General features: G+C 50.5%; 2 protein-coding genes across 12 annotated transcripts; one reads left to right on the top strand and one right to left on the bottom strand.

Moving 5' to 3' along the window:
• Positions 1 to 93: 93 nt before the first annotated feature.
• Positions 94 to 21,658, bottom strand: VPS16 (VPS16 core subunit of CORVET and HOPS complexes). 9 transcript variants are annotated; one of them, XM_032605734.1, is made up of 24 exons: positions 21,480 to 21,658; positions 6,602 to 6,690; positions 6,245 to 6,342; positions 6,029 to 6,157; positions 5,804 to 5,948; positions 5,564 to 5,679; positions 5,341 to 5,463; positions 5,155 to 5,210; positions 4,680 to 4,769; positions 4,489 to 4,583; positions 4,261 to 4,337; positions 3,673 to 3,804; positions 3,451 to 3,578; positions 3,285 to 3,320; positions 2,984 to 3,092; positions 2,686 to 2,820; positions 2,482 to 2,590; positions 2,294 to 2,391; positions 2,104 to 2,211; positions 1,704 to 1,781; positions 1,438 to 1,607; positions 1,260 to 1,356; positions 498 to 601; positions 94 to 382 (listed from the first exon to the last, which is right to left on the bottom strand). In XM_032605734.1, the coding sequence occupies exons 1-24, from the start codon at positions 21,530 to 21,532 to the stop codon at positions 238 to 240; spliced, it is 2,520 nt and encodes an 839-aa protein (XP_032461625.1). In that variant the 5' UTR covers positions 21,533 to 21,658; the 3' UTR covers positions 94 to 237. The 9 variants fall into 9 exon arrangements, with proteins under 9 accessions (XP_032461625.1, XP_032461627.1, XP_032461624.1 ...); XM_032605736.1 differs by lacking the exon at positions 21,480 to 21,658 and adding an exon at positions 21,258 to 21,429; XM_032605733.1 differs by having other exon boundaries at positions 6,029 to 6,342.
• PCED1A (PC-esterase domain containing 1A) lies at positions 21,657 to 26,708 on the top strand. 3 transcript variants are annotated; one of them, XM_032605746.1, is made up of 8 exons: positions 21,657 to 22,068; positions 22,378 to 22,522; positions 23,052 to 23,131; positions 23,240 to 23,478; positions 23,573 to 23,723; positions 23,841 to 24,087; positions 25,706 to 25,972; positions 26,322 to 26,708. In XM_032605746.1, the coding sequence occupies exons 2-8, from the start codon at positions 22,399 to 22,401 to the stop codon at positions 26,567 to 26,569; spliced, it is 1,356 nt and encodes a 451-aa protein (XP_032461637.1). In that variant the 5' UTR covers positions 21,657 to 22,068; positions 22,378 to 22,398; the 3' UTR covers positions 26,570 to 26,708. The 3 variants fall into 3 exon arrangements, with proteins under 3 accessions (XP_032461637.1, XP_032461635.1, XP_032461634.1); XM_032605744.1 differs by having other exon boundaries at positions 21,676 to 21,808; positions 23,820 to 24,087; XM_032605743.1 differs by having other exon boundaries at positions 21,960 to 22,068; positions 23,820 to 24,087.
• The last annotated feature ends 1,001 nt before the right edge of the window (positions 26,709 to 27,709 follow it).

Genomic DNA, 27,709 nt, shown 5'->3' with positions numbered 1-27,709 from the left:
AGTACCCCACAATCAAACACATGGTTCTGCTGAGGTATCTGGAAGGTTCTGCCTCCAGCTTGCTTTTGCTTAGAATGGACTTGCATAGACAAGTACTCTAAAAGGTTTCGACTTTATTTACAACCAGAACCCTCATTCTCACCCCAGCTCTTCGGGCTTTGCTCTGGGGGTAAGAGCTAGATGAGCAGTGACACTTCTGCCAGGCCCAGGGCTTGCGGAGATGAGCAGGCAGGACCCTCACTTCTTCTGGACTTGAGCCCGGGCCCGCTGAATCTTGTCAGCCGTGGCCCCATCTGTGGCTCCAGTGCAGTGGGACAATACGAGGCTCATCTCTGCCTCATTCCGGTGCTCGATGGCAACGTCTGCAGCCTGAGCCACGTCCCTGGGGTTTCAGCAGGAGGGGAGATGGTATTGCGCTGCCCAAGGGCACAAACCATGCCTCTCATCAGCCCACTGGCTTAGCCACCCAGCACCCTTAGGGCTCTCAGCAGACGCACCCAACGAGAAGCAAGGCCTTGACCTTCTGCTCGGGACCCACGCGGGAAGCATACTTTTTGGCTTCATACTTGTTGTGTTGTTTCATGCAGATTTCCACAAAGGGCTTAGGAGAGGGAGAGGGTGGAGAGGGAAGATAAGGCAGAGACCTCCTGTTCTCTCTCTTATGAGCAAAGTCCAGTGGATTTATTATCCCAATGTATTTTATATACCCTTCAGTCTGTATAATGACCCCCCATTCCCACCCAACAGTTGTGATCTCAACATTCTTTGGGCAGAAACAACCTACCACAAAGATCTGTTAGAGCTTTGAAACCAATTATTTCCATGTGTCCACTCCACCATCCACTGCTACTCACTCACAGCAGGCACCTTCCTGCCCTCCCAGGGCCTGAGTTTTCTCTCATGGCTGCCCTTATCCCACCGACCCACCACACCTCTGAACCACCTGCCACAGAAAACAAACCCCTCAACATCCTCCACTGCCTCACATATGTGCCCTCCCTGTGCCCCTCCCCCCCAAACAGGACTTTCCTTCAGGCACGTGGTGTCCCTTGTGGCCCTCCTTGGGGAAAGCAGCTCATTCTCCCTCCCCCTCAACATTTGCAGGCGGACTCAGGCCCATCCTCCCATGTGCCTGGCCCAGGAAGCTCCCACTAGCTCTGCGGGAGAGCCGAACAGATGTGTGAACAGACTGTCTGAGCCTGGCCCTCTCCCCAGTACTACCTCACTGGAGGTGGGGTAGAGGGAGGGCCCCATCTCACCAGGTAGCCGATGGGTGATTTCTTGCTCTTAGAAAACTTCTCTAGCTCCTCCCAGTCTTCCAGATCTGCCAGGGCGGTCAGCTTCAGCCACCAGAGCCTGTGGGAGAGTTGGGGATGGAGGTGTTCCAGGAGGGGCAGGGGGTCCTGGGACCTATAGGCACACCACGCCCTCACCTACCTCTTGTCAGGGATGCGGAAGTCACGTGCCAGCTGCTCCGCGCGCTTGTTTTGGCCGCTGAGGATGAGGGTGGTGACCGTGTCGTGTACAGACAGGTCTAAGAACCGGCCCCCCAGCTCATCTTCTAGGCGTCGCTGCAGCCGTAGGAGCCGCATTTGATCCTCTGTGGCCTGGGGACAGGGATAAGGCAGGACAGGGATGAGAGGGACAAGGAGGGAAGACCGGGAGGGGAGGAGAGGAGGTTTTTAGAGAAGAACGGGACAAACCTTGGCTGCGAACTCATTCTTGGCCTTGTAGAAGGCGTCGGCTGCCGTCTGCAGAGCTGCGACTCGTCCCTCAATACGCTGCAAGGGCAAGAAGGGACACCTGAGCTCATAGCACAAAGGACCTCGGCCCTCCCACCCAGGCTATGGTTTTCTCCCCCATCGCTGTGCCCAGGGTTGCCACTGCCAGCCTTGGCCACTGGGCACACGGCTCTGCTGTCCCTAATGGAAAGACCAGCTCCTCTGGGACCAATCCCCAGCCTGGCCTCATGTCTTCTCAAGCTCTCCCCCCCACAGTGAGGACCAAATGGGGTATGTGCTGCATTCAAGGCCTAGACTCCTGGAGAAGGAGCCAGACCACCGGCCCAGCCCATGGGCCCCACCCGCCCTGCAGCCCTCAGACCTCCTCTGCAGCGTAGCTGGCTCGGACGTGGAAGCTGCCCAGCTCCTGGTGGTTGTCATCCTGATTGTAAAGGTCCTTCAGCGTCTCTAGCTCTTGATGCTTACAGAACTGGGGCCACAGCAGGTGGGCAGTCAGCAAAGCCAACTCAAGGGCTCAGGAGGCTCCACCCCACGCTGCCCCCTGCACACACCTGTCGGTACAAACTTAAGGCCATGGGCTGGTTCCGAAGCGTCATGAAAAAGTCTCCTCGGTTCAGCTCATTCTTCAGGTGCAGCAGCACCGTGAACACTATGGGACAATAAGGTGGGATGAGGGTCCAGCCCAGCCCCTTCCTCAGCCCAGGGTCCCCAGCCTTGTCCTCACCCAAACCCTGCTCACCCAGGTCAGTATCCCCACTCTCGATGGCCTTGCTTAGTGCCAGTTTGCTCCTCTTCATCTTTAGGAGAAGGGGAACCTGTTCCCCAGAGCGTGGCTCATATTCCAGCAGCTGTGGGGTGGGGAGGAAGGCACAGAGAGAAGGAGCTGGGCTGGGGACCTCTAACACCCACATCAGAGCATACAGGGAGGGCTAGGCACCCGCACCTTGATGGCCAGCTCCGTGCGGCCACAGCCATAGGCTCGTGCAGCAATGTCAGAGTAAGAGACACCAGGTGTGTCCCCCAGCTTCTGGTTAATGGCACGAGCAACATCCTCGTCAGACACGTCCTTCTGTTGTACCTGCAGAGGGAAGGGGGTGTCACACAAACCTGGCTCTCACCCCTTAACCCCCACCCCCACTGCCTTGATCAGGACCCACCCTTTCAGCTCTACACTTATTTCCTATACCTCACCAGGGCCTGTAAGCCCCTAAATGCCCTTGAACTCTGTCCTATATCCTCACCTTGTAGCAGGCCCAGTGGGCCAGGATTCTGCTGACGCCCTGCACTTCAGGAAGCCGCAGGTACTCACATATCTGAATGGCCAGGGGGTAAAGCCTCCGTAACACAAGCCTGGCAGACAAGGGAGGTGAAGGGCACAAGGGATAAAGTGGGGTAGAAAGAGGGCAGAGTGGTCCCAGCCTGTAACTCCAGCCTCCCAGATCCCAAGGAAATGAATCACGAGCAGTGACCACAAGAGCACACCACGGGCTGTAATGCCCGCCCACTTACAGCCCTCCTCCCAGCACCCTGGGCTTGCTGTACCTGTCCAGCAGCACCTGGATGGTGAGCTGCTTGTATCTGTATTTTATTTGGTTAAGGATCCAGTTGGGAGATAAGTCCTATTTGCCAAGGAACTTCAGGAGGCATCTCCATCCCCTTGCCCTTCCACCCCTGGAAGTAAACACCCTGTCAGCACACTTGGGGATACTGGCTATAGGTGAGGGGAATCCCGATGTGATAGTCCCGAATGGCATTGAGTACACGAAGGTCCTGACACATGCGCACAAAGCTGTCGGGTGGAAATCTGTCCAGGAAACACTTTCCAAAGGAGGCCGCCTGAAAAGAGCCAGAGGGCAAGAGAGAGCTTCCCTCTCTGCCAGCCCACCCCTGCCCAGCACCCCCTCCCTCCAGCCCTGCCATCCAGCCCAACCCTGAGCAGACTCTTCTGCATGTCTGGCCAGTGCTCATGTCCTGCAGCCTCGATGCACTGCTGCACGGCCTGGGGCAGCTGCCCCAGCTCCTGGATCTCCCGCAGGTACTCATCCGCCTTCTGGCTCTCTTTCTGGGGAGGGGGGAAGGTGCCAGGGACAGTGCATCATGACTGAGAACACCTCCATGTCTGGCCCCTAACCCCTCCGGGCTGTGGTTCAAATGGGCTGGTTTGGAAGGCTGCAGAGGCCAGACCCCAAATCCCCTCAGCCCACTCAGTCCTCCCCGCAAGGTGCCCACACACACCCCCATAGCAGCCCACAGTTGCCTGTGAGGGCCCTGAGACCTCTCAATAGAGCCCTGACTTGTGCCTAGACTGGGGGTTCCCTGCCCCTCCCTATCACCACACGAAGGACACCATGTCCCTTCAATCCACCTGAGCCAGTTCTCTCTAGCCCAGCCCAGCCCAATGTCCTGTCTGGACCCCTGTCTTGACAGGTAGCACTTGGCTGCAGGGGCATGGGCTGGGCCAATTAGGGGAAGGGGAAGGACAGCATCCTGAGGCCCAAGGAGAAGCCCAAGGCTTTACCTCATATTCCTTCTGGGCTTCCAACAGTAGCGCTCCAGGGGCCATTGAGGCAATTTTAAAGATCTCCTCGCTGGCCACTGGGAGGAAATTGGTAAGTGGGAAAGGGGGTCAGGAAACCCTCATCCCTACCTCAGTACCCTGATCCTACTCCAGGGCACCGGCCCAGGGCAGCTGTGGTGCCGAGGAACCCCTGCCCTGGGTCACCCGGCGCTCTTATGAGGGCCTCACCTGGAACCTCGTGCAAGAACTCATGGGTACTGCGGGAGAAGATGCGGACCCCATCCAGCTCAGGCACCAGGTAGGAGTCCTCATCCAGCACGAACCTGAGCTTGGTCAAGGTTCCTAAGAGCACCCAGAGATGGCGCAGGGCAGGCGACCCTCCTTCCCCCTCCTCACCCCCAGCAGCCCTCCAAGGATACTGGATGCCCTCAGGTGCGTCGCCCACCACCATTAGCCGCCTCTCCCAGGCTACCACAACGGCCCTCTCCTTGCTGCGAGGACGGCTGCACCTGTGGACAGCACCACACACACACACACACACACACACACACACACACACACACACACACACACAGAGGGACATACAGGATGCCTGGTCCACAGCCATGTCTCCCACATCGCTGCTTATATCACTCTGCCTTGGGACAACCCTGCACAGGCTTGCTGCCGCTTATCCCATTCCTCTGGCTGACTGGTCTGCTTCCCTCTCATCCTGTGCTGTCAACTCCCAGGGGTATCTGGGGCCCACAGGGGACTGGCCCCTCAAATATGTACTGGCAGAGAAGACAAGATTCAAGCTCCACTTGGCTAGGTCAGTAGACAGGATGAATCAACATGTCCCAGGAGACAAGGCTATGTCCACTTCTACCCCCAGGATAACACCCTCATCCTCACCAGACCATCTGCTTCGGGGGAGCCCGGATGTTGCAGTTGAACTCACACAGCTTCTCCTGAAAGGGTGCAGGGAATGTCATGGTCCTGTCTCAGCAGTCACCAGTCTGGTTCAAAAGCCCTTCCCCTACCCACAAGAGATCTTTCCTAGACAAGGCATGGTGCCCCTGTGTTGTCCCAGGATCACACCTTGAGAGACGCTGTCCCCATCCAGATGTACCCTGTGTCTGTGAAGAGCGCCAGGTGTCTGTAGGTGAAGGAGACAGCCATCTGCAGGAAGCTGCTCACTCCTGGGGCTAGGCCAGGGGGTGTCTGGGGCAGGGCCGGGGAGGACACCAAAGATACTGACTTCTCAGAGACTCCCACTGCCTCCCCCAGTCCCTCCAGTTCACTCCCACTCAAGGCCTCTCACCACTGCAGAGCAGGCTGCGTGATCCAGGAGGTAAAGATCAGGTCCTACAGCCAGAAGAATGTGTGCCACTCGGTCCTGGCACATTGTGGTCCAGCATGATGGCGCGCTCTGCAGACCTGCGGCCAGGGAAGAGGACAACCTCAGGCTGACCAGAGCCCACAGTTTCTGCCTCTGATGGTCCCATGGACTGGAGGCACATTTGTGGGCAGTGAATGCTGCCTCAGGGGTGTCAGGGCTCACCTGGCACCTCTGGCATCCGGCGGAGTTTGAGGTCGCCCACGTTGGCACTGAGGGTGAAGCGGTGGGCCCCTGTGAGGATGGCCACCCCAGAACCAAACTCAGTATGGAAGATCCGGGCATCTAGAACCCGGTTCTGGAGCACCTCCTGGAGAGAGGGACCGTGGGTTGAGGGAGCCGCAGATTCCCAGACTCCATCCCTTTTCCCCAGCCCCCTGGGGCCCCTACATTGCCCATGCTGAAGTGTCTCCGGAAGTCACCATGAAGCCCATAAACCAGCACGACCCCGTCTTCCTGCACACAGAGCAGCTCCTCCTCAGCTGACCAGCCCAGGGACACCATGGGCCCACTCTTCCACTGCAGAGGAGAGGGAGGTTCCGGAAGCTGTCCTCGGGATGCAGAACCCTGTCCAGCCCCCAGCCGCAGGGCAGGCAGGGTGCTCACCAGCAGACTGGCCAGAGGCACACCAGAAGCTGAGTAGATCTCAAGAACTGGCCGTGCGCTGGCAGGCTTCTCCTTCCGCCCGGGGTTCCTCAGCAGCGCTGTGGTTTGAGAAGAAACCTTCTGTCCTAGCTGCCCAGGCCCACCCCATGTGAAGCAGGCCTTATGAACTAGCTCCTTAGGCCCGCCCCATATACGGCAGGCCTCCCAAGAACCAGGACTAAAAGTATCTCAGTAGGGTGGAGTGGGGGTGGGTAGCATATGCCAGCAAGAACCACCCAACAGCAAGGACCCCAAGAATCAAGGACCCTGAGTTCATCCCGTGGTCCCAGAGCATGCAGTGCCAGAGGGGCGACTTACCAATGGGGCCCCCATAGGGCGCAGCGGCCACCAGGCAGTCCCTCAGTTCCTCCTTCAGGTCCCAGTCCATGCTATACAGCTCATATTTCCTGCCCACACAGTGACAAACAGAGATTAGACTCGTCATGATCCTGCATCCAGATGGGCTGAGCCCCAGAGGAGCCCCTAATGCCTCCATCTGTTCCCCCCCAAGGGGCAGGGAGGGGGGTGATGACTAGAAACAGCTAGGCCAGCTGACCACATGCATGCTTAGGGACAGCAGGTGAGGGAGCAGAGGGTGCTTGGAGGGCAGGCTGTGTGGCTAATATCCAGGGCACAAAGTGAGGTGGGACTAGGGTGGGGTGGTTGGCTTGAGCCTGCATTAGCAGGAAATAAGACCCTCCAGGAGGGCCTCCCAGGATAGACATCCTTTCTTCTATTTCTGGTTCTTAACACTGAATCTGGTTATGGGCTTTACACCCAGGGGTCCAGCTCAACGCCTGTTGATAATGAACTCAGTTTTAGAGGTACTGAGTGAGCAGTGCCTGAAAGAAATCCAAGAGGAGCTCTTTAGTAAGCCTAGAGCTAGGGAGAGTCCTGGGTTGCAGATGCCAATATATGAATGCTTGACTCACAGGAGGTAACTGAGATTACAAACTGGCAAACTGGCACAAGATGACTGCAATCTGAGATATGCATGGATCACCAAGAGACGTGCTGCATGGGAAGACAGAGTAGGAGGCTTGAGGCATGCCATCATTTGAAGGCTGGAGGTGGGGAAAAGGGGACAGAGAAGAAGTGGACACTACACCAGGATACCAAGAGAAGACAATGTTCAAGAAGGAGGGTGTTTCGGCTAGTATCATTTCAGGAAACTTCCCGTTAAAGATCAGGAAGATGTCCATCATTTCTTTCTATTGACATTCTTCTCGGCATTCTAGCCAAAATAATTTAAGAAAAAACCTCCAGAGGTTTCCATTTTGAAGAAGGAATGAGGTTGCTACTATTCATTTACAAATAACGAGATAGTCTACTTAGAACATCCAAAGCAGTCTATGGAACAATGAAAGAAAGAGCTCAGTAAGTGATCAACAAAAATCAATATTTTTTTTCTATACCAACTAGTTTTCTATACCATAGCAAGAACTAATTAGAAATATAACTCTTGATAGCAATAAAACTATGAGACCGAAGAATAAACCTAATAAACATTTTTTGCAAAATCAAATCAGTTTACTCAAGGATATAGAAAACATGAAGAAATATTCTAAAGGATCTATAAATGCACGAGAATTCCATTAAAAATCAGTCCAATTTTCTGGTGGGTAGGGAAGCACAAACTGATTCTACAGTTCATCTGGGGGGAGCAAAAAAATGTCATCTGAAAGAGAAAATACTGGATAATATTTAAGAACATTTGAAAATATGAAAACAGATATATATATCAGATATTGAATACACTTAAAAACTAAAGTTAAGGACTTCCCTAGTGGCACAGTGGTTAAGAATCTGCCTGCCAATGCAGAGGACATGGGTTCGATCCCTGGTTCGGGAAGATCCCACATGCCACGAAGTAACTAAGCCCGCGTGCCGCAACTACCGAGCCCGCGTGCCGCAACTGCTGAAGCCTGCGTGCCTAGAGCCCGTGCTCCGCAACGAGATGCCACCACAATGAGAAGCCTGTGCACCACAACAAAGAGTAGCCTCTGCTCGCCGCAACAAGCGAAAGCCCACGCGCAGCAATGGAGACCCAATGCAGCCAAAAATAAATAAATAAAAACAAAAATACTTTTAAAAAAAAGCTCTAATTAATTGTAAAAAAAATGAAAGTAAAAGAAAAATGGTCAAGGGCTATATCATAACTGTGAAAATATTTTAAAACGAAACATAAAAAACTTGAGAAAAATGTAAGCTAGTATTTTCATAATGTGAACTATGGAAAAGTCTTTCAGAGTAAGACACAAAACCCAGAAATTAAAAAGGAAAAGACTGATAGACGTTATCACATAAAACTTAACATATGTATGTTAAACATTAATACATAAAAGTCAAGTGACTACAGTGAAAAAATCTGTAACATTTGTAACAAAGGGTTATCATGGAGAACACGTAAAGAACTCCTTTACAAATCAGTAGAGACAACACAATAGAAAAATAGTCAAAGGATATGAACAGACATACTTAACAACTAGGTAAATATGAATTTAAAAATTAGTTTTATGTTTTGGCCATCTGAATGGCAAAAAATTAAGAGGTTAATAAATAACGTGGAATATTGTTGAAGATGTGGAAAAATGAACACTTTCCTACATATTGGTGGGAGTGTAAAATGGTTCAACCCTTATGGAAGAGAATGAAGCACTTATGTATCCAATTTTTAAATGTGTATGCACTCTAACTTAGCAATTTCCTTCCAAGAGTCTAACCTATGAAACTACTTGCACAAGTACACAACGGTATGAATTCACTGCAGCACTGTTTAAAATAGTTTTTAAAAATCCTGGAAAAATCTCCTTAAATGCCCATTAAAATGAGACTGGTTAAATAAACTACTTATGCCCATTTTGGGGAATATTATGTGCCTATTAACAAAGTGACTGGGTATGTTCACATGAAGTGGCCTCTAAGATATATTGTTAAGTAAAAAAAAAAGGCAAGCTGCAGTGCAGTATGAACCATATGAATCCACTTACACAATAAAAAACTGAGCACATATTTTTATAAGCATATTTACATATAATCACATGTATGTGTGTAAATACATAGAAGAACTCTCATAGGCCTCCACACTGAGCCAGCATGGAGAGACAGTGGTTACCTTTGGAGAGGTGGTGAATGGGGGAGGGGAATAGGGAGACTGACAATTTGTAGGCTATATACTTTTGCATTATTTGAATTTTTCAACCCCATGTACATTTCTTTTGACCTTTTGTTACTAAAATCCTTAGATGAAATCTGATGGGAAGATAGGTATCCAAACAGACCTAGCATGCCAGTTATCAATTCACTGACACATAGCTCCAAATTCACTCTTCCATATGTGTTTTGTGATAACAGACAGTATTCTTTTAAGAGTTTCTCCTTCACAGTGAGCCTGATGTTAAGCCTCCTCAGTAGAGGGCGCTGGAGGAACACTGCACGAGGAAGAGGCTTCTCCTGCTGCTTCCAGCAGGGCAGTCACCCAGCAGCTAGGGTGTGAGGACATCTGGCGGTGCTCTGACCAGCCATGCAGCAACCTCCAAGGCTTGCCCAGACTGGCTCCCTGGACAGACATGGCATTCCTGGCCTCCTGCCTACACCAGGCCCTACTCCCTCTGCATGCCAAGATGCCCGGCCACTGACTGCCCTGCCCGTAGCCTGTTTCCACTGACCCCCTCTGCACAACCATGCACCCAGTCACTGGTTGTGGCTTGCCTTACAGACACTAAGTGCTCCAGGCTGCCGGCATCAGCTCCCCAACTCCCTCTGCAAGCCCACACCACTGACCCCTAGTTGCAGCTCACCTGTGGCCCCTACCTGCTGAACCCCAGAGGGTTGCTTCTTGCTGGCCAAGCAACTGTGGACCAGCTCTGGCCCAGGGAAACCGGTAAACTTCACTGCCATCTGGTGGGCTGCAACTGTATTTTCTCTGAGGTCTGAAATGAACCCCAGCCTGGGGAAGGTCCCTCCTTCCAAGTTTGTCGTTTCTTGAGTACTCTCCCTTAGCCCTAGGCTACCATATAAAAATTTCTCACATCTTATAGTTACTCTTTACGACAGCTTAATAATTCCTTACATTTATTAAACTTGCCTGGTCTACATCTCTTGACTGGACCCAGACTAATTGGTGCAGGGAGTGGCCCCAGGAGACAGACCCCTAAAGATGGGATTTGAGGACTGGTTTGGTCATGTGCTTGGGCTTGGGTGCAGTGCCGTGTTCCCTGACAATGCAAAACGGATGCTAGTAACCCACTGCGTGCAGCAGCATCACAATTAACCAAACCTGTAGTTCAGTGTAGTGAAATGCCAAGTCAAACACGTGCTTGACTGTATGGCAATAACGATGATTATAAAGGCTGTGGTGTGGATGGGTTATTTTGAGTGCACTTGAACATTTACAAAGAGAAAATGACAAGGTTAGGTCCATTAACTTTCAGCTGCAGTCATGGTCTGAGAAGCAGAAAGCTTCTGTAACAGCCTAAAAGAATCTTATTTCTTGTAGTCACACAGCTGCTACTGCTGAAAATCAAAGACAGAATTTAATCGTATGGGTTGTCAAACAATGACAGTTAAATTCACTGGCACATGTGAAAGTTAGGGCACTAATTAGAAAAGAAAGGAATCCTGAAACTTGGAAGGGAGATAACTGGTTAGACCCAGATGAAACTGACAATCTTGAGGCGCCAAGTCATTCTGAGTCTTCCTCACCAGTGGAAGTAGCTTGCCCTCCTGTGTCCGAGGAGACTAGCCTTCCTCTACTTGAAAACCCTGTTATGCTCTCACTTGAGGTAGATGTCTTGGGAGCCTCCCTCTCCAAGGCTGACCTGGCTAACATTACTGCTGAGTGGTTAATCGGCCAAGAGCAGAGACCAATACGTGGTCCCAGTATGGCACCATTCCCAGGGGGAGCAGTCCGCAAGTCGATTACGCTGGACCTCTTCCATCATGGAGGAGACAAAGATTTGTCCTCACTGGAATACATATTCTGGATGTGGATTTGTCTCCTTTACCTGTAATGCCTTTGCTAGCACCTACCATCATGGACTTACAGCATGTCTCATGTACCATGGGACTTCCTTGGTGGTCCAGTGGGTAAGACTCCATGCTCCCAATGAAGGGGGCCCAGGTTCGATCCCTGGTCGGGGAACTAGATTCCATGTGCATGCCACAACTAAGAATCCTCATAATGCAACTAAGAGCCCGCATGCCGCAACTAAAACGCAGCACAAGCAAAATAAATAAATAAATAAATAAACAGAATGTCTCATCTACCGTTGTAGCATTCTGCAAAGCCTTGCGACTAATCAAGGACTTCACTGCACAGCAAAGGAAGTGCAGCAGTGGGCTCAGGTCCATGGAATCAACAAGTCTTACCTTATATCCCATTACCCAGAAGTGGCTGGTCTAAATGTACTGACGACTCACTTAAAGCACCAATTGGGAGACAGTATCCTAAAAGTATGCGGCCCTGTCTTACAGGATGCAAGCTTATGCTTTGCATCAGAGACCATTATATAGTATTATCTCCTCCACAGTCAGAATATGGGGGACCTGGAATCAAGGAGTGGAAGTGGGAGTGGCTCCTCTCACTATTACACCTAATGACTCTCATTAAAATATTGCTTCCAGTTTCACTAACTTTGAGACCTATTGGTTTGGAGAGCTTAGTCTCCAAGGGGAGAATGTTTCCACCAGGGGACACAACAATGGATTCACTGAATTAGAAGATAAGAGTGCTACCTTGGGGACTTCCCTGATGGCGCAGTGGTTAAGAATCCGCCTGCCAATGCAGGGCACACGGGTTCGAGCTCTGGTCCGGGAAGATCCCACGTGCTGTGGAGCAACTAAGCCCGTGTGCTGCAACTACTGAGCCTGAGTGCCACAGCTACTGAAGCCCGCGCGCCTAGAGCCCATGCTCCGCAACAAGAGAAGCCACCGTAATAAGAAGCCCGCGCACTGCAATGAGGAGTAGCCCTCCTCGCCGCAACTAGAGAAAGCCCGTGCGCAGCAACGAAGACCCAACGCAGCCAATAAATAAATAAATATATATATATATATATATATATAAAGGGTGCTACCTTGCCATTTGGGGCTCCTTATGCCACTGAAACAACAGCCAAGAAATTGGGGTTAATTTACTGGTTGAAGTGATTATCCTGATGGCCAAGGGGAAATCAAGCTGCTGCTACACAATGGAGGCAAGGAGGACTGTCTGAAACCCAAGGGATCCTCTGGGGCACCTCTTAGTACTTACTTCCATGTCTAACAAAAAAGGTTAATGAAAAACCTCAGCAATCAAAAAAAGCAGAATGGGGCTTCCCTGGTGGCGCAGTGGTTGAGAGTCCGCCTGCCGATGCAGGGGACGCGGGTTCGTGCCCCGGTCCGGGAGGATCCCGTGTGCCGCGGAGCGGCTGGGCCCGTGAGCCATGGCCGCTGAGCCTGCGCGTCCGGAGCCTGTGCCCCGCAACGGGAGAGGCCACGGCAGTGAGAGGCCCGCGTACCGCAAAGGGGAAAAGGAAAAAAAAAAAAAAAGCAGAATGACTGAGGTTTGGGTCACTTCACTATGTAAAGAGCAGAGCAGTGAAGGTTCTGGCTGAGAGCAAGGGAAATATGGGATGGGTAGTTGAAAAAGGAAGCCATAGATACTATGATCTTGTGACCAGTTACAGAAATGAAGACTATAGCCACTTTGTGTATTTTCTCTGTGTTTGTTGTATGCATGCGTTTATATATATATATATACCAGCCACTATCTTCTCTCCTTCCCATTTTTAGTTTATACACAAATTATTAGAGGTTAACTTTAAAATTCAATTTTTAGGTAACAGAATATTCAGTGGGACTGTAATGCAATTTGAGGAGTAACTAATATAGTGATTGATACAATGACTGTTAAGACTGTATGTCTTCTCATTTTGGGAAAAAGAAGTTTACTTGTAAGAAGGATGGTATCTTGTTAAGCAGAAATATAAAGTTGTTTTGTTGTTGTGAGGGAGTTGAAGTGTAGAGGGCACTTGTGGAAGCTGATCAGCCAAAGAATGGACTGTGCCAGTTATCAAATTATTGCCTCCCAGCTCCAAATTCATCCTTCAATACATGCTCCACAGAGAGCTAGATGTTAAGCTTTCTCAGTAGAGGGCCCTGTAGTAAAGGGATATTGTAGGAGGAGGGGGGTCTCTGGCTGTTTCCAGCAGCTGCAAGGTCAGTCAGCAGTGTGGGTATGAGGACATCTGGTGATACTCTGCCCCAACCATGCGCCCAGAACACACAATCCCTTGGTGACCTCACAGCCTTGGCCTGGACTGGCATCCACCTTCCTGTGGTTCTCTCCACAAGACACCGCATGCTCCAGGTCTCCTGCTCATACTGGTGCCCCCTGTGCAAGCCCATGAACCTGGCCACTAGCTATGGCTCACCTGTGCCCTATCTGTGCCCAGGAGGGCTGCTTCCTGCTTGTCCAGTGACTGTGGACCAGCTCTGGCCCAGGCAAACCAGCAACTCCCCCACCATCCAGTGGGCTGCAACTATACCTTCCCCAGCGAGGTAGGAACCCCAGCTTGAGAAGGGCATTCCCCGCCCCCCAACTTGTCCTTCCTTTCTCCTCAGCCCTAGGAAAGGACAGTTTTATTTTATCTTATAGTTACTTTGTTATCACTGTTTAATAGTTCTTTATACTAAACTTCCCCTATTTAATCACTGTATGGTTTGTCTCCTAATTAGAATCATAGTGATATTAACTGTGTCACATTCCACAGACCACTTGCTTGTCACAAGGGGGAAAACAGGTGAGGATGTGGCCATCAGCCTCCAAACTACCTGTCAATCTCAACTTCCCTCGTAGCAGACACCCCGATACAATGATGCCTCCAGATGAACACCACACACACATCACGTACAAGGTGTTTCTGCCAAAAATGTCAACCTGAATCTGATCAAGCCTTTAGATCTAACACACAGTTTCAGGAAATACAGGCTATAATAGAGAAAAAAGTTCAAAGGCACCACAAGGAAGCAAGGGGACAAATCCAGAAAGCGACTAGGTCTCTAAAACAAGTCAATGTCATGAAAACAAAGGGTAGGGGTGAGAGTAAGGATAATAATGTTCAAGTTTACAAGAGACTTAATTAAGAGAGATAAGCAGGGAATTCTCTGGTGGTCCAGTGGTTAGGACCCAGCACTTTCACCGCGGGGGCCCAGGTTCGATCCCCGGTCAGGGAACTAAGATCCCCGCCAGCCACGCAGTGCGGGCGTGGGGTGGGGTGGGTAAGCAAATGAATAATTCTTATTTGGGTCTCAATTTGAACAAACCAGTTATAAAAAGGCATTTTGAAGACAACTGGAGAGGTCTGAAGAAGGACTGGTTGCTAGATGATATTAAATGTTCATTTTGTTTGGTGTGAAATAACACTATAATTTTATAGGAAACTGTTTTTTTTTTTTTCAAAGTAATACACATTTAAGGTGTGACTATAATTTACTTTAAAATATAGCAGAAAATGTATTTGATTGAAAAGATGTCCGGATATTGCTTTTAAATGGTCCCAAAAAGTATGTGTGTGTTGAGGGATGGGGGGCAGATAGATGAAGTGAATGGCAAAGTGCTGACACTTGTTGAAGCTGGGTGATGAGCACATGGATGTCCACTACACTACTTTTAGAACATTTACGTATATTTGAACTTTTTCTTAATTTTTTTTAAACTTACAAGTAGTTGAAGCAAATGTATTACAACACGATAACAATTTTTAAGCCTAAACAATGGCTATGGGTATTCACTCTACTATTCCTACTTTGTTGTACATTTAAAATTTTTCACTGTAAAAAGTTATATACAAATTCCAAGAAAAAAGGGAGGTCACCTCTATCCAATGCCCCTGGCAGTCAAGCTCAAATGAGGCCTGAGCTGTGTCCAGTGCAGTAACAGGATGTCACTGAGAAGAGGGTGGTCAGACCATAGTGAGTGATAGGTGGGAAGAGAGAAAATGGAAGCAAGTATAGGTGGCAGTTTTCAGACCTTTGGTGAGGTGAGGAGGAGGGACTTGTTTATTTTTTGAATAGGGAAGTTTATTTTTTGTTACGATGGGGAGATTTGAATATAGAGGTTGAGGTCTGAAAGGGAGCCCTTGGGGGTAAGGATTGTGGAAAACAATGTAGAGGTCTTCAAATTTTCCTGCAGCAAAGAAACACCTGGCTGCTTGTTAAAATACAGATCAAATTCCTAGGACCCAACCCAGAGATAATGGAGTAGATCTGGCCTAGGAAGCTGCATGCAGCCAGCATCTCAGGTGACCTTGATGCAGGGGGTCCTGTAACAACAGCTGGAGAAACCTGTGGTGGCAGGAGGGTGGATGGACGGCGCATGGTTTCTGAGAAGGCAGGGAGACGGGGCACACCTCCTCGGCAGGTTGGCAACACAACAGGCAGATTTCGTCAGGGGAACCCTACACTCTTCTAGGCAATGACTTCCAGCTCTCTGGGAAGCACAAGGTGAAGTCAGCGATTGGCAGGAGAGACCCAAGGAGGCTTTGGCTGCAGTCCAGGAGGTTAGCATCGATACAGACTAGGGTGGGAAAGAAGCGTACGGGTACAGGAGTAAGGGTCAGGGAGCGAAGAGCAGCAAAGCATGGGCCACCTCTTCAAGCCTTCAAGGTAAAGAAGGCTTCTCAGGGACAGTGAGGTGACTCAAGCTATGCCTCGAGGTTGGCCTGGGGCGTGGATGGACAGACTGAGAGCAGCATCTCAGAAAAGTCTAGAGGTGAGGACTCTGTGACGTTAGGCCATATCTTCAGTGAGGAAGGTCAGCTACATATTTCTCCTCTACCTGCAGGTCCTGGAAGTGGAAATCCCTAGAGCAGCAGTAAATGGACCCTGGGTCTAATACCAGAAAATCACTAAATCTAGCAGGTATGGTAGTCTCAATTCCAGCCCCCTCCAAGAAACAGTGACAAAATCCCTGCTGCAGTGCAGCTGAACTGCTGGAAAAGCACAGTCCACTGCAGTAAGAGAAGAGCTTGTGTGAAAATAGATGATCTCCAGCCTGTCCAGGCTGAGCTGTCAGATCACTGTGGAGGAAGAAGCGCATCAGGTCTAGCCTTGGGGAATAATCCATCAGTTCCAAAATCCCCAGGCCCTGAAGAGAGACCACAATCACCCCTGAAATCCCTTGACTCCAGCCTGCCTTAAAAATAAATACTACTAAAGTATCCTTGTGCTGGAAATGTAAAACGGTGCAGCTGTCATGGAAAACAGTAGGATAATTCCTCAAAATATTAAACACAGAATTACTATATGATCCGGAAATTCCACTTCTGGGTGAAAACAGGGTCTCGAAGAGATATTTGTACACCATTGTTTATAGCAGAATTATTCACAATAGCCATGAGGTGGAAGTAACCCAAGTGTCCACTGACAGATGAATGCATGAATGTGGTATATACATACAAAAGAATATTATTCAGCCTTAAAAAGGAAGGTAATTCTGATACATTCTACAACATGGATGAACCTTGAGGACAGTATGCTAAATGAAATAAGCCAGCCACAAGAAAGCAAATAGTGTATGATTTCACTTGTATGAGCTATCTAGAGTAGTCAAATTCATAGATACAGAAAGTAGAATGGTAGTTGCCAGGGCTAGGGGAAAGGGAGAATGAGGAGTTATCATTTAATGGGTATAGAGATTCAATTTTTTTTTTTTTTTTTTTTTTTGTGGTACGCGGGCTTCTCACTGTTGTGGCCTCTCCCGTTGCAGAGCACAGGCTCCGGACGCGCAGGCTCAGCAGCCATGGCTCACGGGCCTAGTCACTCCGCGGCATGTGGGATCTTCCCAGACCGGGGCACAAACCCGCGTCCCCTGCATCGGCAGGCGGACTCTCAACCACTGTGCCACCAGGGAAGCCCTAGAGATTCAATTTTGCAAGATGAAAAAGTTCTGGAGATTGATTGCACAATGTGAATATACTTAACACTCCTGAATTGTACTTTATAATGAATAAGATAGTAAATTTTATATTATGTGTATTTAACCACAGTTTTTTTTAATGTTCACGTTTATATGTGCAAAACAGACAAACGTACAAAGCCATAAAACCTACTAAAACAGTCAACCTCTCTTCTACGAAGAGTTCCACAAGTACGAAATGTATCTTCAGTCTCCTTCACCATAAAGGATGTTTCTAAGGGCTTCCCTGGTGGCGCAGTGGTTGGGAGTTTGCCTGCCAATGCAGGGGACACGGGTTCGAGCCCCAGTCTGGGAGGATCCCACATGCCGCGGAGCAACTAAGCCCGTGCACTGTAGCTGCTGAGCCTGCGCTCTGGAGCCCACAAGCCACAACTACTGAAGCCCCCACGCCTAGAGCCGGTGCTCTGCAGCAAGAGAAGCCACGGCAATGGGAAGCCCACACACTGCAGCGAAGAGTGGCCCCCACTCGCCACAGCTAGAGAGGGCCCGTGTGCAGCAACAGACACCCAATGCAACCAAGAATGAAAATAAATAAATACATAAATGAATAAAAATAAATTTATTAAAAAATAAAGTACCTGAAACACTGTGTTCGAAACCAAGCTCACCCTTTTCCCCACCAAACTCACTCTTCCTTTCTCATTATGTTAAGCCAAAAATCCAAGTCATCCTCGATTTGTTGCTCTTCCTCCTCCCTACTAAATGCAACTCATCACAATGTCCTTCAATTTTACCCCCTTAATATCTCTCCTACTGGTCCCCTTCTCTCCATCTCCAGTGCTCACCACCATCAACTTCTCCTTGGTCTATTCCACCAGCCTAACCAGTCTCCATTCTTGCTTGCCCCTTCCAACTTGTCCCCCCATTGCCTCCAGGGGAACTTAAAACACACACACACACACACACACACACACACACACACACCCTGCAAATCCAATCACATCAATCCTTTCACTTAGGCTTCTCACTGGTCTTCAGATAAAGTGGTCTCTTATCCTGTCTCCTTGTCTGTGGCACTCCAGCCACACTGGCTCTCTCTATTTAGGTCACTGAGAGTGTCCCTGTCTCTCTCGCTTCAGGACCTTTGTATATGCTCTTCTTGGATCCCATTCCCTGCACCTAGGTCTACTCATCTCCTGGATGGGGTATTGTTTCCTTCAGAAAGTCTTCTTTTCCTCTGACTTACCAATCTGTTATATGCTTTCTGAGGACCCTACACTCTCCTTTACCTCACTGCTTATGATCAAACACAGAGTCATTAGTGGTTATCAACTGTCTCCCTGCTGGCTATAAGTTCTGAGGGCAGAAAGGGTCCATGTCTTTTTATTGGCCCAATATACATGCAGCGTGGCAAAGGGTTGGGCAAAATTATTTAATGGTATTATCCCAAACTGGGTTTTTAGAATAAAAGTGGTTAAAATTCTGGAGCCTCATAAGAACTAATCACCATTACCTCTCCTTGCCCTCCCAAATTAGTGATTTTTCCAGAACATTACTTCCAATGCAAAAGAATCCCATCCTGTAGATAGGACTTGAAATGTCCGCCACCCTGTTTATCATTCATTCACTTATTTGAACATGTATTAAGTCTTGGCGTAAGGTTATGCACAAATACAAATAAACCTAGTATCTGCACCTAAAATATTTTCTACTTATTTTATTTTCCTACTTAAAAACAAAAAACCTATGCTTTAACACAGGTTCTAGAAGAAGACCGGGCTCAAATCCTGGCTCCACTATCTGTGTAACCTGGTCACCTATCTTTTCTGTGCCTTGGTTTCCTCATCAGTAAGATGGGGTTAAAATAATGATACCTACCTCATGGGGCTGTGAGACTTAGACAATTTAATAAACATAAAGTACTTAGCATGGTGTCTAGTACATAGAAAGGCTCAACACCCATTACCAAGAGCAACACATCGTCTGCAGCAAGGCTTATACCTCTACTCCCTTGGGGCGGTACAGTACAGGTAAGGGTAGGCTAGCCATGCAGATCATGTCTATGGCATGTACTCAACATTTACACTCATTTAAAACTTTATTGGGGGACTTCCCTGGTGGCCCAGTGGTTAAGAATCTGCCTGCCAATGCAGGAGACACGGGTTCGAGCCCTGGTCCGGGAATATCCCACATGCCGCGGAGCAACTAAGCCCGTGTGCCACAACTACTGAGCCTGCACTCTAGAGCCCACGAGCCACAACTACTGAAGCCCACGGGCCTAGAGCCTGTGCTCCACAGCAAGAGAAGCCACGCACTGCAATGAAAGTAGCCCCCGCTCGCCGCAACTAGAGAAAGTCCCCGCACAGCAATGAAGACCCAACACAGCAAAAAAAAAAAAAAAAAGATAGTAAAATTTTATTGGTGTATAAACAAAGCTAAGACTTCATATGATAACCAGGAGTTCTATGGCAATGAGGTCACCATTTTCAGTACTCTATTTAATAAGCCTGTATAGGCAACATATATTTTCAAAAGTAATACATATTAATTTTTTATTGATTGATTGCCGCGTTGGGTCTTCGTTGCTGCGCGCAGGCTTTTCTCTAGTTGCAGCGAGCGGGGGCCACTCCTCACTGAGGTGCACAGGCCTCTCATTGCAGTGACCTCTCCCACTGCAGAGCACGGGCTGCAGGCACACGGGCATAGTTGCTCTGTGGCATGTGGGATCTTCCCGGACCAGGGCTCGAACCCGTGTCCCCTGCATTGGCAGGCAGATTCTTAACCACTGCGCCACCAGGGAAGCCCCAAGTTAATATTTTTAAAAGTATATGCTGTGTCGTAAACACCAAATTACATGACCTATGTCAACTGACAACCCTTCTCCACAAAAAGTTTAAATCACTGTTATTTCCTACTGACTTCCCTGATTTTTAACTAAATTTTTGCCACTTTTTTCACATTGTACAGGCACATTTATAAGAATCAGAAATAAACAACAAATGCAACAGAGCTCTAAAAATTGCATCAAGGCATTTGTCCACCTCAGAAGTGTTAAGAGCTGACATTTTGTGTATTAAAGATTACAGTGAAAAGTTGTAACGTGAATAACAATGGTATACAGTTTCACTAGCATTAACAGTTGTCTTCTATTGAAATAAGACCCCAATGCGATGCCTTTGTGATCTTTAGTTACAATCAATAAAGTATTTTTTTAAACTTTATTAGGCAACCACTACATAGCAGGCACTGTTCTAAATATGCACTGGAGATAAAGAGATGCAAGAAACGCTCTCAGCCCTCAAGGAATTTGGTTTAGCAGAAGAAACCTATACAAACATTGCCCTACTGTGCCATACATAACAGACCTTAGCACTGGGTCTTGTGAGACCCAAAGGAAAGTCAGCTGAAAGTCAAGTCTGTTGGGCTTAGATCAGGGAAGGTTTCAGAATGAACCCTTAAACTAAGTCCTGAAGGATGAGTAAGAATTCTCCAGTGAAGTAAAGAGGGAAATGGCAGTGCTCACAGAAGGAACTGCAGGCTGGTGCGAACACAGGGAGCCCTGAAACGTCATGATGTGTTGGGATCCTGTTCTGTGCAACCGGAACACAGATTTGGGTAGGAGTTGAAGAAGAAATTGAAGTCGAAGTTGAAAAGACAAATAAGGCCGGTTTATAGATATAACACGAGAAGGAGTTTGTACTTTGTTTTTCAAAGAAGAGAAGTCATTGGAAAAAATCCTAATTAGGGTAATGATGTGATCAGTCTACACTTTAGAAAGATTAGTGGTTTAGGACTCCACGACTCCCATGAGAGGGCTGCCCCTAGGAGGGGGTCCTCACTCGTCCTGCCTCTGGATTTAGTGGCGATTCGCCTCCTTCTCCCAGCCTTGGTCAGCACTGTTACCCCGCCCGCCGTGCAAGCAAGCCCCCGTAGGAGCACCCCTGGTCTGACTTCAGCAGCACTTCCCGGCAGGAGACCGATCACTCACTGTCACCCGTGGGCGGCCACCCTCAAAGTGATCTGAGCATCCTTCCAGAGGCTGACAGCCCTGGGCTTCAGTTGGGCTGTGCCGCTTACCTGTGTGACCACTACGGTTGCCTCAGTTTCCTTCTCCGGAGAAGGGGAAGGCCCGGCCCTAGGTGGCTGTGTGTTAAGTGGTAGACGCCGCGGGAGAGCCGGCGAGGGGCGGACCCCAGCGCCGTAGAGACCGCGACGCGCGCGTCCGGCTCCGCTCAGAGACTCAAGCCGGCAGGCGAGCGGGATAAGCCAGACCGTGGGAGGCAGGGCGGGGCGACTCACCGGTAAAAGGCAGAGTCCCCAAGCGGGTTCCAGTTCGCGGTGTAGCAGTCCATAGCTGGTGCAGGTGGCAGCCAGCCAGCGCCGAGGTGACACGCACCTAGCGCGGGCTCCAGGCAGGCACTTCCGCTTCCGCCCGTCCGGGTCACGTGGCGACGCCGCGGCCACGGCCGTCACCGCTGTGGGCGGCTGCACTTGGCCGCCGCCGCGCCCCTCCCACGCCCGGGTGGGCCCGGCGCTGGCTCCTACTCCCCACGGCGGCCACCCCTGCTGCCTTCCTGTCCCCTCGGGCGTCGGGCAGAGCAGGACATGGGTGACCGGAAGTGGGAGTTGTGAGTGTCGCAGCCCGGGGCGGGGAGGGCCCAGGCGCTGTCGGGCCTCCGCGACTCACGCATGGAGAGTGCTGGGCGTCGGGCTGCGGACCGACCGCTAACCGGGACGCACGGGCTCCGCGGGGCAGAGACTGTGCTGAAGCGACCGGCCTCTTCGGGCGCGGGAACATGAGGCCAGGCCCGGACCCCGCTGCGGGAGTGGCGCGCGGTGTGAGGGCCTGCCCGGGTCGCGGGTGAACGGCGCGGCGCCCCGGGACTCGGTAATTGGCGCGAGCGAGCGCGCGCATGCGCGGGGCGGCGGCGGGCACGTGGCGGGGCGCAGGGCTGCACCGCGCGGGAAGCGCCTCGGTGTCCTGGAGCCCTGCGGGCCTGGCGACCTCCTGCCTCATGTGCCAAGTGTAATGGAGACCGGCGCCACCATGGGCCCCACTCTGCTAACGCCACCTGGTCCCTGTAGCCCAGAGCAGCCCTGAAGGGGCCGCCGCTGGTCTCATTTATTCCGTGTGGGCCCTGGAGCCAACCTGTCCTGAGTCCCCACCCTCGCGCGGCTTAGTGGCATCTCCCGGCAGTCCGTCGTTGTTGGCGGCGTCATGGTCTTCTGTCTGGAGAACGAGGAAGCGCGCTGCCCGCTGGGAAGCACCATGGTCCAATTCCAGGCCTCTGAAGTCCAGCAGCTGCTACACAACAAGTTCGTGGTCATCTTGGGGGACTCAAGTGAGTGCCCTTCTAGAATCACACTTCCCGGTCCCACACCTGCAGCCTCTTTTCTGCATCTGAACCCTCTGCCTCCATCTCAAATCTCCTTCCTGATACCTAGTCTGGAACGGTCCAGTAGGTTTTCTCTTTTTATTTCCCTAACGCCTTACACAGGTGTCCTGACAGATGTAGCCTGTCAAGCTTTTCACCCCATCCTTGCTCAGCATTTTTCTTCCTGACAGTCCCCCACAATGTCCCTCATGGAAGCAGTGGATTGTGCCGTCTGTCTCTTGGGTGACTTGGCTGACTTATTTCTGCTAGGTGATCTTGGGTCACCATATACTGAGTTGAGAAGTGATGTACAGCTAGAAGGAACAGAGATAGTGCCAGGACTTTGTAACCTCACCTTCTCTTCTGTCTCTAAGTCAACACTCCACAAAGGTGGTGTTGGGCAACCCCAGCCCTGGGAAGATGGGAGGCCTGGATTTGGAAGGAGCTGGGGTGGAGTGCAGCCTGCCTCAGCCGCAGGATCTCTGTCTCCCTGCAGTCCAGCGGGCTGTGTACAAAGACCTGGTGCTTCTGCTCCAGAAAGACTCACTGCTCACAGCCGCCCAGCTGAAAGCCAAGGTGAGGGAAGCTTGGTGGCCATGCCAGTGGTGGGTGGGCACAGACTCTGGCCTGGTAGGGTCCTCCTCCCTGGCATGGGTCTGACTAGCTGGGTCGGGGGGTGGGCAGGGGGAGCTGAGCTTTGAACAGGACCAGCTGATGGCTGGGGGTCAGCTGGGTGAGCTGCACAACGGGACACAGTACCGAGAGGTCCGCCAGTTCTGCTCGGGTTCTGGCCACCACCTTGTACGCTTCTACTTCCTCACCCGCGTTTACTCCGAGTACCTCGAGGGAATCCTGGAGGAGCTGACGTATGGGCCTGCCCCGGACCTGGTGATCATCAACTCCTGCCTCTGGGATCTCTCCAGGTTGGGGCGGGGGGAGAGGGAAACCAGGGGTGGAGGTATGGCTCAGAGGCCACCCACCCCTGTGCTCTTGCCCACCCTTTGTGCTACCCAACAGGTATGGCCGCTGCTCGATGGAGAGCTACCGAGAGAACTTGGAGCGGGTGTTCATGCGCATGGACCAGGTGTTGCCAGACTCCTGCCTGCTGGTGTGGAACATGGCAATGCCCCTAGGAGAGCGTGTCACTGGGGGTTTCCTTCTGCCTGAGGCAAGTGACCAGAGCCCCTTAGGATAGAGGACGGGGCAGCTGACTGGTAGATAGAGGACCCTCCCTCCCAAACCTGCTTCATTCTGTGGCTCTTAGATGCTGCACTTTATCACTCAGCTCCAGCCTCTGGCAGGCTCTCTGCGGCGGGATGTGGTTGAAGGGAATTTCTATAGCGCTACACTGGCTGGGGACCACTGCTTCGATGTCTTGGACCTCCACTTTCATTTCCGGCATGCAGTACAGCACCGTCACCGGGACGGTGTCCACTGGGACCAGCATGCCCACCGCCACCTCTCACACTTGCTTCTGACCCACGTGGCTGATGCCTGGGGTGTGGAGCTGCCGAAGCGTGACTATCCCCATGGTGAGCCCTACCACAGGTGGGGACGGTAGTGATGCAAAGAGGGCCCTCAAAGCATAGGGCTCATAAACAACAGGACAGAGATCCTCAAGGGGAGTAGAGGCCCCTTGAAGGACCGTTGTGGATCCTGAGTGCTCCTTCCTTCCCCTGGGTTTCTGTATGGTCTAGCCGTGTGGTCACCTATGTGTATGTGAGTGAGCATTGAGCACATAAGGCAGCATGTCAGAGACCCTTATGCTACAGATAAACGGAAAAGGAATGGGAATACTTTTAGGTAGGAGTAGATGTGGGGGGTGGAAAGGCAGAAACAGAGGAAAGGTAATCCAGACAGTGTGGCAGAAACAACGAAGCCCCTTGGCTGGTGCTGTCACCCCCTCAGTTCCTGCCTGCTTATAAAGGGAACATCGTGAGTGATTATTCCATGTCTGCTTCTGCGCTGGATCGTGTCCTCCAAGGCTAAGGTTCCTGCCTCACTTGTTGACAACTCATCCCTTTAAGCCACTTGTCTAGGACAATTGCTGTGTACATACTACCTACAGGATAGTGTTTACTGAATTGGAGACACGAGTCATGTTAGAAGGCTGTAGTAGCATTAAAGGATGTGAGGGCATAGAGAGGTCAAGAATGTCACTTTTAGCCTGGAGTTGGAGCATCAGGGAAGTGAATTAGGACCTTGATTATATAATAGTCCAATTTCTTTGTTTTTTTAGGTGAGAACTAAATCTCATCTAAATCAGTTGGAGAACTGATCCCCAACAAATGAAGGGTTGCTCTAAAGGTTGTAAGGCTAGTTTATCGTGGCTCAGGTCTTCTGAATCCAGTTTGGAGCCACAGAAATAGGAACATCAAAGGGAAGAGTTGGGTGGGAAGATGAGTTGGTAAGTTTGGTTAGGGCAGATCTCTTTGAGGTACTGTGAAGATGTTGAGTAGATTTGGAGTCAGTGATGCCCAGCAGGGAGATGGCAGCTGAGGGCATGAATGTGAACAGTGACGGAAAGAGAAAACAATAGCCATGTTTAGGAGTTGGAAGGGAAGAGGGACTGATGGAGGAGACAAGGGTAGAGTCACTTTCAGGGAGGACAGAGGCTCTTGGCCATGTGACTTGTCAGGAAGCAAGGAAGTGGTTACATTTCATAGGATAAGTGTTGAAGGAGTGGAGTAGGGTTAAAAGAAGTAATGAGCAGTTGATGGAGAGAATGGCACCTGGGCAAAATACTCTTTGTGGGAGGAAATATGAAAGGAACAAGGGCCTACTGGGAGAAGGAAGTGACAGGATCTTTGTTTTTAAGAGAGAAGGTTTACTAAGCTTATTTATTGGTCTGTGGCAAGGAGCTGGGAGAGGAAAAAGCTAAAGATACAGGAGCTGGGCAACAGAGGGAGGAGACTGGAGGGGAGCATGAGGTCAGAACAAAGGCAAATCCACTGACTATTGAGACAGGCAGGGAAGAAAGAGTGCAGCTTGGGTTTGGCCTGAAATGAGAGGGGATGAGGAAACCTGGGTAGGAAGTAGAGGGTGCTGTGTTCTCCAAGAGGAGGGAGTAGAGGTTTAGAAGTGTGGACAGCCACAGTTCAGGGCGGCCTGGCTCCCCAGCCCTACCTAAAACAACCATCCCATTCCTAGACCCATGGATTGAGGACTGGCCAGAGCCGGATCATCTCTTCCAGGGGAGCCAGGGGCAGACCCCAGCCTTCAGGGAGCAGCTGGCCTTGCCCCCACCCTCTCCTTTACCCCTTCCCATGCATTTTCCCTACCCTCTTCCTCAGCCCTCCCCACCTCCTCTGTTTCCACTCCTGCCCCAGGATCCCCCTTTTTTCCCAGGCCAGCCCTTCCCACCCCATGAATTCAACTTTAATCCAACAGAAGACTGCTCGATGCCACCCCACTTAGGTAGGTGCCTCTACAACCTCCCAGCACACCTTTTCCAGCATCCCCTTGAACCTCCCCCATCCTAGCCTCCTGTGTCCAGGTGGGCTGAGAGGAGTTGGGTAGCCCTTGTGCCCCCCAGGCTTGGGTTCAGTCACAACTGAGTCTGGAGCAGCATCTGTTAGACTCATTAATTAGCTCATTGATTGTCACAATTTCCTGACTTGGAAGTAGGGGAAGTAGTATTGCCATTTTGCAAATGGGGAAATTGAAGCCCAGAGAAACTCACCCTGGAGGACCAGAACTGCCTGAATGCAGAGCTGGGCTCACCCTGGCCAGAAGCCCACTCTGATAATGGCTGGTTCTTTTGTAGGATGTAGCCCCGGAGTGAACTTTGTGCCTGGCCCCCTGCCTCCTCCAGTCCCCAGCCCTATCCCCCATGGTCAGCACCGGGGCCTGGCCGTCCACCGGGGGATGCCACGCTGTATTCACACCAGCCCCTACCACGTGCCAAGAACAGGGGCACCCTGCAGGCAGCGTCCCAGACACTCAGACAGGCTGATCCATACATACAAACTGGACAAATGGCCTCCTCCCCATTCGGGGACGTGGCCTGGGTAGAGTGGATCTTATGCTGGAGCTGAATGTGCCAGTGGCCCTGCAGTGCCTGCTTGCCACCCCAGGTGCTGGGCCAGGGTATCTTGCTATGCCTGGCATTGTTGTTGTCCATTGCTGTCACCAATAAAGGCATGGAAGAACAGAGTAGCATCTTTTTGTGTAAGGGAGTAGGTCTCCCAGCCATGATCTTAAAAGTTGGGGAGCCTGCCTCTGGGCTCTCTGCGACCTTGGACCTTTTAACCCACGCTGTTTAGAAATCATTGAATGCATCCTTCCTACTGTCTCACTTGTTTACACCCTCACCAGAACACACGTGTACTTAACAAAGACCTTGGAGGGGTTCTCTGTTGTCAGCAGCTCTTTGGGATTGGGAAGTATCAAGGGCTGAGTTGAAATTGTCAATATTTTATATGCAGTTTGGAATCTGGCTAGATCTCACCTATACCAGTCTCACACATTCATGTGTATGTTCAACACTCATCTGCTCCTGGAGATACAAGACACCTTGCACAATTTCTTGGCACATGGTAGACACTCATTAAGTGGTTGGAACTAAACAAAAAGCTCCTGAGCCCATGTGGGAGACTGATTAGAACCCTCCTCCTCTCAGAAATCACCCAAGCAAAAGTGAAAATGAGAAACAGAAATGTAAATACCATATCTGATGACCAGGAAAGAGCAGAAACTCCAAACAGTGAATTAGGTGGATAGGCTGAAAAACGCAGTGGAACCACTGCTTGATACAAATCAGTTTGGAAATTCTTGGGCAGCATTTACTAAAGTTGAACATTTATGTACTCTGTGATTCAGCAATTTCACTTCAAGAGAAATGAGTACATCTAGACAGATTTACCAAAAGACCTGTGCAAGAATATTCATAAAAGTTTTATTATAGTAGCCAAAACTTGGAAACAAGCCAAATGTCCATCAACAGGAGAGTGGGGACTTCCCTGGTGGCGCAGTGGTTAGGAATCCGCCTGCCAATGCAGGGGACATGGGTTTGAGCCCTCGTCTGGGAGGATCCCACATGCCACAGAGCAACTAGGCCCATGTGCCACAGCTGCTGAGCCTGCGCTCTGGAGCCTGTGAGCCACAACTGCGGAGCCTGTGTGCCACAGCTGGTGAAGCCCGCGTGCCTTGAGC

This window comes from Phocoena sinus, chromosome 15 (genome assembly GCF_008692025.1).
Source record: "Phocoena sinus isolate mPhoSin1 chromosome 15, mPhoSin1.pri, whole genome shotgun sequence".
Lineage (NCBI taxonomy): Eukaryota > Metazoa > Chordata > Mammalia > Artiodactyla > Phocoenidae > Phocoena > Phocoena sinus.
The sequence above is the reverse complement of the archived record's forward strand: the minus strand, read 5'-3'. Positions and strand labels throughout refer to the sequence as shown.

What these genes read in the sequence shown, in the direction of transcription:
- VPS16 (XM_032605733.1), bottom strand. Translation starts at nt 21,532, where the DNA reads ATGGACTGCTACACCGCGAACTGGAACCCGCTTGGGGACTCTGCCTTT. An exon ending in CCCCCGAAGCAGATGGTCTG is followed by an intron (nt 4,770 to 5,154) that starts GTGAGGATGAGG and finishes TGCTGTCCACAG; the next exon opens with GTGCAGCCGTCCTCGCAGCA. An exon ending in CCCACTGGGCCTGCTACAAG is followed by an intron (nt 2,821 to 2,983) that starts GTGAGGATATAG and finishes TTCCCTCTGCAG; the next exon opens with GTACAACAGAAGGACGTGTC.
- PCED1A (XM_032605744.1), top strand. Translation starts at nt 22,399, where the DNA reads ATGGTCTTCTGTCTGGAGAACGAGGAAGCGCGCTGCCCGCTGGGAAGC. An exon ending in TGCCTCTGGGATCTCTCCAG is followed by an intron (nt 23,479 to 23,572) that starts GTTGGGGCGGGG and finishes GCTACCCAACAG; the next exon opens with GTATGGCCGCTGCTCGATGG. An exon ending in GAAGCGTGACTATCCCCATG is followed by an intron (nt 24,088 to 25,705) that starts GTGAGCCCTACC and finishes TCCCATTCCTAG; the next exon opens with ACCCATGGATTGAGGACTGG.